Consider the following 9768-nt stretch of genomic DNA (forward strand, 5'->3'; position numbering starts at 1 on the left):
CATGGGGTTTTGTCAATGATATATAGGAATTATGCTAGCAGGGAAAAGGAGGTGATTATCCCTCTGTATAAGGCAATGGTCAGGCCATGCCTTGAGTACTGTGTACAGGTCTGGAGGCCTCATTTTAGGAAAGATGTAGATTTATTTGAGCGTGTACAGAGAAGGGCAACAAGATTGGTGAGGGGAATGAAAGGATCCTCTTATCAAGAGAGGCTTAAGTTCTGCAAATTGCAGTGGTTGGAGACTAGGCACCTGCGCGGTGATCTGATTGAGGTGTATAAGGCCTTGAATGGGTTCAGCATGCTGAATTCTGATGGGATCCTTCCACTTGTTCAGATTACGAACCTAAGGGGGCATAAATTCAAATTAAGAAAGGACAGATGTAGAATAGATGTGCGGAAATTTGCCTTTAGCCAGCGGGTGGTTAATTGCTGGAACAAACTTCCATCTGTCATTGTGGAAGTTGATAGGTTGAATAAATTTAAGGAGGAACTGGACAGGCATTTGGAGGGAATGGTGTGATTTTTTTTTTTTTTTTTTGGCTGATGCTGCATAAGCTCATACATTTGCTTTCTTGCATCACATGCCACCACTACTACTACTACTACTTACAAACGATAACAAAGATGATAACTGACACTCTAATCAAAGCCGGAAGGCCCTGACACGTCATACGCAACTGCATGCTACTCCAGCCGATAGTATTCCTCCGCGTTCATTGTAGCATCCTGATTTTATTGATAAAAAACCGTTCATTGTAGTATTCATTCATTGTAGCATCGTTCATTGTAGCATACCTGACTGTACTGTATATATGTAATGTGCCTGGGCTCTGTGGCAATTGCCACCAGGAAAATTTACACACACATTCAGGGATGAGTAAAGATAATTTTTGTCATGGCGCCAGACATACTCAGAGGAGCACAATATTATTGAAACATATAATAACATCTGCTCGTATAAAAAAAATCAAATGCCAATATCAAAAAAAGGGAGGGTGCTTTCATAGAGTGCTCTGGCTGATTTTTTTTTTTTTTTTTTAAATATATATTTTCAATATGAAAAATGGACTGTAGTTAAAAAATGGGCACAGTTAGGTTCATAAAAGACTGAAAACACAGGGAGGAATCAAATAACGAATAATTAAATTTTTAAAAATGTACATTTACCATGTGTGGTAAATGCATGCTGATGTTATGGCAAAAAAAAAAAAAAAAAAACACCTGATAGTTAATTAACTGCAGAAAAAAAAATCCAATCACTTAAAAAAATAAAAAATTCAACACCTGAATAGCATACATTAATTAACTTCTTTACTTTTAGCTTTGACAATTTCTCTTAAACTTTTTTTTTTTAGTTATCACAAAATCATTTAACTCCCAGTTATAAATATATATACTTCTGGTATCCCCATCCATGAAAGCTTCTTCACATGTGACTGTAGATACAAAATATTTATGCAGTTTGTCAGAAATATGAACAGATCATCAACAGTTATGCCATTCACAGTATAACTACTAATATGGACCCATGTTGTTCATCCCTTACCTTCTAGTGCCAACATGAGGAAAGAATTCTTTCCTCATGTTGGCACTGTACTACTGATATACACATCAATTCTGCAATAAGTAGTTTGTACTTATTGTAAGTTGTTGTTGTTTTGGTTTTTAGGAGCATTAGCAAATAAGACCATATTGCTCCGGGGATATGCGGTGGTCATTCCATGACCTTTATGCATCCTCCGTATTTGGTGTTCACGGGCTCGAACCCCGGTCTAATCAAGAAGCATGTGCTATGCACTGCTGCTCCTGCCCACCTGGCTACGGAGGCACCATTGTAAGTTGTCCCCAGATAATTTATAATCATACCATGCATTTTTCTTTTCTGTCACTAGTCTCATCAGTTCATCTGACATCAGTTTCATCTAAACCATGAAGAATATTCCTTAAGTGATATAAAATGCTTAGGTGCTTCTGTGATTACTTCCCTGAACTATTTTCATTTACAATTTGCTAATGATAATATCAACTAGTCCTGCTGAAATCAGTTAAAACTGTCTGAGAACACTGTAGTCACCATTAGTGTATTAAGTTCCTTCCTTTGCCTGTGACATGGTTACTACTCTAAGTAAATCCCACACTAATACACTGTAATCACTACCACTTAGTCGGTTACTTAGAGAACTAACCTTACCATGGTTACTTCTCTAAGTAAATCCCACATTAATTTTTTTGGGCACGCAGAATTCAGTGTGTCCTAAAAAAATTTCAAACTTCGAAACAAGATCACTCCAGAAATGCACCTTGAGTCATGACCTGTGCATTGCCTATTCTCTCTGCCAGGCATGTAGTGACGTAACACCATTCAGTAAATAGCTGTATTCATGTAGTGATCTATTTGAAGTTAGAGTGGCGAGTTGTACTGAAAAAATTGTGATTAAATGTCTTGAATATTGCTTTCCACGGGTCACAGGAGGATAGTTTTTTAAAATATTTAGCCAATTTTGGCATGCACCCTTAAAAAGTTTGCCATCGCTGACCCAGTGGGTTTTTATCTACAGAATCTTGATGCATGAGGAGTCAGTGCTGATAATCAGAGCAAGAGTAATGTTTTCTATTAACATGCTGCTGCTATAGAAAACAGTCATCAAACAAGGGAGTTAATTCAGAAAATTCTATTACTGTATGAGTAACTATCCTAAAAGTCAGTCAATATCTAGAAAGTTAAAATCCCCATACTGATTGACTGTATAGTTGGTTTGTTATACTCATCACAGTCATTTAGCTTTTAACATACCCTTATTCTGCTGATGAGTGGCAAATGAGGTTTAACATTCATATATGCAAGGTACTGTATATGGGTAGCAGTAATCTCAAAATAACATACTCAAGGTGATGAAGAATTGAAGATAAGAGGTCAGGTACAGTCTGACATGTTCAGAGAACATGTCAGACTATATAATGTCATGTCAGAATGTACTTGTTTTCTATACTTATTAATGATACTGATGAATGTATATCAGCTTAATGTCTAAGTTTGCAGATGATATAAAGGATTAATGACAGTAATCAAATAAGCTACTACAAGATCTACAAAAATTAAGCAGAAGAGCTGAGAAATTGCAATTGAAGTTTACCATTCACAAATGCAAGGAATTGCTTATGGGCAGCAGTAATTCAAATTTACTTACACTCAAGGTAGTGAAAAATGAAATAAATTCAGGGATAACTGTAGTCAGATATAAAGTTCTGAGCAGTACAGAGAAGCTGCCAGTACAGCGCATGAGGTTTTTCAATGATATACAGGCACTTTACTAGCAGGGATAAGGAGGTGATTATCCCATTGTACAAGGCAACGGTTATAGCACATCTTGATTTGTGCATATGTCTGGAGATCCCCTTTTAGGAAGGATGCTGAGGGTAGAGTAGGGCAGTGAGAGTAGTGAGGAGAACAAAAAGGATGGTCTTACCACGAAAGGCTTCGGTTCTGCAGGGTCTGAAGACAAGGAACTAGAGGTGATCTGACTGAGGTGCTTAAGGCTTTGAATAGATTGAGCAAGTTTAACGTTGAAGGCATTCTACATCTTGCTCAGACTACACAAATAAGAGGGCATGAATTCAAACTGATGAAGGATGGTTTCAGGATAGATGTGAAGAAATTTGCCTTCTTCCAGCATGTGATTGATAGTTTGAACAAACTTTCATCTGTTTGAATAAAAATTAATTCCTGGAAGAACTAGACAAACTTGGAGGGGATGGGCAGGTGATATGAGAAGTTTATTTTTGAATTTTTTTTGTCTGATGTTTAATAAGCTTGCTTTCTTGCATAATTTGCCACTACTAATACTAGAGTGCATATCGGCTGTTAGGATAGCTCATGTTATCATGCTAATGTCAATGATTCAGATGAAGTTTGCCAGCAGGTCAAGGAGGTGATTATCCCATTGTATAACATAGTGGTTAGGCTGAATCATTTTACAGTCTGCAATCTACTGGAACCAGTGCAGAGAAGGGAAACAAGTTTAGTCGAGAACAAAAACAGGTATTCTTACCATGAAAGGGTTCAGTTCTGCAAATTGCAGTATTTGGAAAGCAGACCTAATTAAAAGATTTCAAGCTTTAAATGGATTGAGTAAACTAAATGCTAATGTTATCCTTATTTATTCTTAGCCAACAGACATAAGAGAACATCAAATTAAATTGGAAGAAAGACATTCACAACGAAGAGCAAAAACTACTTTCAGATTCAAAACACCCGTATTGTGAAAATGGGTAGTTTGAATAAGTTTAAAGGATAAGGCAACTTATGTGAGGGGATGAACAAAAGAGATTTTTTTTTTTTTTTTTTTTTGACCAATGCTATTAGCATTAGTAGAGGCACATGACGCAAGAAAGCAGGCTTATACAGCATCAGCCAGAAAAAAAAACACCATTCCCATTTTACTGATCCATTAATTCAAAATATTTGTCTAGTTCTGCCTTGAATTAATTTAAACTATCAACTTCCACAACAAAAGATGGAACTTTGTTCCAGCAAAGACAAACTTCTGCACATCTATTCTACAACAGTCTTTCCTTAGTTTGAACCAATGTCCCCTCAGATTTGTAATCTGAGCAAGAGGGAGTCCCAACAGCATTGAGCCTCCTCACTCCATACAAGGCCTTATACACTACAATCAGATCGCCTCGCAGGTGCATAGTCTCCAGAAGCTGAAATTTGCAAACTTAAGCCTTTCTTCATAAGATTACCCGTTTGTTTGCTTTAACCAGTCTTGTTGCCCTTCTCTTACTCATTCTAGCAATTCTACATCCTTCCTAAAATGAGGCTTCCAGACGTGTATGCAGTACTCAAGGTGTGGCCTGACCATTCCTAAAGGGATAATAACCTCCTTATCCCTGCTCGCAAAATTCCTGTATATCACTGACAAGACCCCATGAAATACTCAGGCAGCCTGTCTGCACTCTCAGAAACCTTCAAACCTGACTAATCACTTACCCCCAGGTTTCTTTCATTCTCCACTACCCTGAGTGTAACACCATATAGCTGGTACATTTCTCTGGGGTTACCACTACCCATTTGCACTTTCACTTTTTGCAGTACTTTGCATTTGTCAAACTTCAGTTGCCACTTCTCAGTCCGTCTATCCAACTTTTCCAGATCCTGTTGCAGCAGCATACTGTCATTACTGTTATTAACCATCCTTTTATACATTGTAGCAACTTGCCCTTAATTCCATACTGCTCCAATTTGAGCAGTAGCCTTCCATGTGCAACAGCATAAAAAGCTTTCCTGAAATCCAAGTATATGATATCAAAATTATTTTTTGCATCCAGTTCCTTTGTGACCACATCATAGTATCCAATCGAATTGGTCAGACAAGATATCTCCTTGGCAAACCCATGCTGTAATTGAATTATTACTGCTGTTTGTTGTTTGTTTGTTTGCTATTTGGTTTTTAGGGGCATTAGCAACTAAGGCCATATTGCTCCGGGGATATGCGGTGGTCATTCCCTGACCTTTTCGCATCCTGCGTATTTGGTGGTCACGGGCTCGAACCCCAATCTAATCAAGAAGCGTGTGCTACTCGCTGCTGCTGCTGCTGTCCACCTGACTACAGAGGTGCCATTACTGCTGTCTTGTCTAGATGATCCTGCAATGCTCCTTTAACCAGACTCCATTACTTTCCCTAGAACATAAGTCAAACTAACAGGTCTGTAATTACTCGTGTCACCCTTTGATCCCCCTTTGTGAACTGGAGATAAATTTTCACATCTCTAGTCTGTGGGGACTTCCCCGAGTCCACAGATGCTCGCATAATTATGGCTAAGGGTTTGCTTACTTCCTTTTCTGCCTCTTTTAATATAACTGGATAGATCCCAAGCAACCCAGGTGCCTTTCTTATGTTTAAATTGAACAATTTCTCCTCCACTTTGCTCTCAGTTATTATAAAATCATTTAAATCCCTCATAGAGTTTGATAAACATAACTCCTCATGTGTGAATGTAAATAAAAATACTCATTTAGTTCAGTGGCTATCTGAGAATGATCATCTACAGTCAAACCATTGATATCAAGTGGAAGAATCTGATTCATACCCTTCCTTTTACAGTTTATATAGTAAAGAAGTCTTTGCATTCTTTCCCAAAGATATTCATAATCTGCCTTCACTTACCTAATCTCCTTTGTGACTTGATTACAGACTAGCTTGTAGACTAGCGATAGGCTTCTGTGTCACCTGACAATTTATGTACATCCCTTCCATTTTTTTTTTCTCTTCCACAAGTCTCATAAGTTCATCTGACATCCATTTGTGCCTGAACTTAGAGCAGTATTTCTTAGTTGGAACAAAAAGCCTAGTAGCTTCCAAAATTACTTCCTTGAATGCTTCCCATTTAGAATTTGCTGCTGGTAACATCATCAGTTAGTCCCACTGTACAGAACCTAAAAAATCTCTGAAACCACTGTAGGCACCTTTAGGAAAGGAAAACCCTTCCCTTTACCTCTGATGGTAGTTACATCTTTAAGTAACTCCTAAATCAGTACACTGTTATCACTGCCACCTAGTCATTCCTTTATCTGTAAATTCTTAATACATGAATAATCACTGCTGATAATCATATCAAGAGTGTTACTCCCGGCGCATCCATAGCTGTTATTTGGTTTTTAGGAGCATTAGCAGCTAAGGCCATATTTATATATATATAATCTTTATTGTATACAAACATGGTATATACAATAGACCCTTCACAGCAGCAATGCCAGGGGTTTTACATTGGCTGGTGGACAATAGCCTTGGGGAGACAGGGCCCGCATCGAAGTTCGGGCTCATCTCCCAGAGCCAACAATAAAATAGAATCAGTGTCAGATTATTTACAGGATACTGTATATGCTTTTGACAGTATTTACAATGAAATAATAAAGATATTCATATTTACATTATGTTATATTAATATTTATATTCATATAAATAAAGTCAAGATATTCTTGACTTTATTTCAAACACATTCATAAAGACATCGTGCTTTGAACATTATTTACAATATATTGGGCATTATTATGCTGCCCTTATCAATGTGCACTTTGCCTGGCCAAGGTCAGACTCTTAAGGATCTGTCTCTTGAGACAGATAAGACAGACTCTTAAGGATCATATTGCTCAGGGGATATGCGGTGGTCATTCCCTGATCTTTCCGTGCCTCCGTAGCCAGGTGGGCAGGAGCAGCAGTGCGTAGCACACGCTCCTTGATTAGACCAGGATTCAAGCCCGCGACCACCAAATATGGAAGATGCGGAAAGGTCCGGGAGTGACCACTGCATATCCCCGGAGCAATATGGCCTTAGTTGCTAATGCTCCTAAAAACCAAATAACAACAAGTGTTACTCCCTCTTGTTGCCTCTATTAACATGCTGCTGTAGAAAACAACCATCCAATAAATCCACAAAAGCCTTGCTAGTGTGCAAGTGACCAACCCACAAGTTCCAGTCTATATCTGGGAAGTTATCCCTCATTATAAGACATCGATTTACTGGCCCACTCTATTTCTCTGTATAATTGTTCATTGTACTCATCAGTCATTAGGCCTACAACAAACTCCTACCCTCATTTTTGCTTTCTGGTGCTTATATCACACCAAACTGACTTAACACTGCACTGTCCATCTATATCAACTGGATGCACTTCCTTAGATTTTTTGTGTTTCTTAAGTAACAGCATAAACCCTCCTCCCTTTCTATCCTTTCTGTATACATTGTACTCCACAAATTCCAACCCTTATATCTGAGTGGCACCACGTCTCTGATATCCCAACAATATCTGCCTTGGATTTCTTAACCTCTTCAAATTCATCAAATTTATTTACTATACTCCTAGCATTAGTGTACACACAAGTATACATGCACCTGTTTTTTCTTTTGATTACTCTAACACAGCCCGTGTATTAACTTGTTTCATGACCCCCAGCAGTTCCTGAAATCCCTAGCAACTGACTTTCTGGGCTGCTGTTCATTCCAATAGAAGAATCATTTCCAATTCTGCCTGCGGCTACTCTTAACCTATTAGTCTGTGAATCCCCCAGTTTAGCAGTTTTCCAACCCACCTAACATTGCTATCGAGGCATCGGCAAATATTCTTGCACCCCTTCTATTTAAGTGTACCCTATCCCTGTGGAAGCAATCTCTCCTGTTAACAAGCACAGACCACGCTCAGAAAAATTCTACCCCATGAGCCCTGCATCATCTCTCCAGGGCCGAACAATGACAATGCTGTCATCATATATACTCCCTCCTATAGTGTCTGGGCAGGATTACAGATACTTTCAACTTTAACCCTAACTTGCAACTTTTTTTTAGCATTAACCCGTACATGCTTTGGAAATCCGCAGATCTCCTACACTTAATGTTATTAGTGCCAACGTGTACAATGATATCAACTTTTGTGCCCTTAAAAGCTGATATCTGCTCTACAACATCATCAACTTTTGCCATTGGCAGATATACCCTGGTCCTATTCCACCTATCCTTTTTAAACAATATACAGGGTATGTCAAAATTATGTTAACACTTATATGGAAAAAACATTTATTGTAATCAACCATAATTTTGGCAATGTTTTTTCCATATAAGTGTTAACATAATTTTGACATCCACTGTGTTTCCCGTTTTCCTGACAATTGTGTCACCAACAATAACTAGCTCCTGTGGGACTAGCATGTATAATAATAAGCTTATTTTCTTGCATCATTTGCCACTACTGCTAATAATTATCATCAACATGTGTTATGTCATGTTACTTGGACAACACACATGAGTAATCTTATATAGCGATAGCTGCCTATCTTAAGAAATTTTCAAAAGTTTTCCATAATTAAATAACTAAATAAAATAAGTAGTCACCTTTAATGCCATCTCTCTGTCCGAATGAAACAATTACTCTTTTATTCTGATATTCCAGCACTATATCCAATGGATAACTAAAAGTCTTTTCTACTTCCACCTTTGGATTGTTATGATCAAACTGGTAAATCATACCACCAGCTTTACTGACAATATAAACACTAAAAACTGCCATTATCCCTTTCAAGCCAATCATCAATATTTGGCAATAATAATAATACCATGAACAATACCTGCAAAGATTGCATCTATATATATAACACTATCGACTTATTCGGCAATTCCCAAAATTAATATCTTCATTACGCTTTTAAGTCAAGAAAAAGAACGGTAAAACATCAAGCTCTTGGTTACTAGCCCATATTTCAACTGACGGACAAAAACAATACAGATATTGGCAGGTGCCGCCCACATGTTACACGCCAAAAACATTGAAGTCTAAATAAAGATAAAGAGAAACAGTAAAACGAAATTAAAATCAGCGAAAATAATTACAAATTTTCAAAAATAACTACGTTTTCTGCTTAATTCCCAAACCGAAGTCCCGTAGAAACTAATCTTTTTTTTTAAATACCTCTTACTGCTGGTTTTAAATAGGGAACTCGTTTTCAGCTATAAAAACAGAGGTAAAACAGCCTGACTAACGATAGCGAGGATCCGGCAATATCTTTGGTTAAAATATCCCTTATCATTGTTTTTAAATAGCGAACTGGTTTTCCGCTATCAAAACTTTAGCATTAGCGCATTAGTTGAGGCATATGATGCAAGCTTATACAGCATCAGCCGAAAAAAAAAAAAAAAACCTTCCCATTTCACTGATCCATTCATTACAAATGTTTGCCTAGTTCTACTTTGAATTGATTAGTGCTATCAACTT

At 37.7% G+C, this 9768-nt stretch overlaps 1 protein-coding gene across 2 annotated transcripts in view; it reads right to left on the minus strand.

Annotated features, from left to right (window-relative positions):
* Nucleotides 1-9315, minus strand: part of Trs23 (trafficking protein particle complex subunit 4-like protein Trs23) — a 291121-nt gene extending 281806 nt beyond the window's left edge. For both annotated transcript variants that reach the window (XM_090377078.1, XM_090377080.1), the window contains exon 1: nucleotides 8892-9315. In XM_090377078.1, coding sequence (XP_090233204.1) covers nucleotides 8892-9087 — 196 coding nt within the window. In that variant the 5' untranslated portion in view covers nucleotides 9088-9315. The remainder of the gene's footprint in view (nucleotides 1-8891) is intronic.
* Between the last annotated feature and the right edge of the window lie 453 nt (nucleotides 9316-9768).

This window comes from Mastigoproctus giganteus, chromosome 7, assembly GCF_048544385.1.
Source record: "Mastigoproctus giganteus isolate SK-2022 chromosome 7, ASM4854438v1, whole genome shotgun sequence".
Taxonomy (NCBI): Eukaryota; Metazoa; Arthropoda; class Arachnida; order Uropygi; family Thelyphonidae; genus Mastigoproctus; species Mastigoproctus giganteus.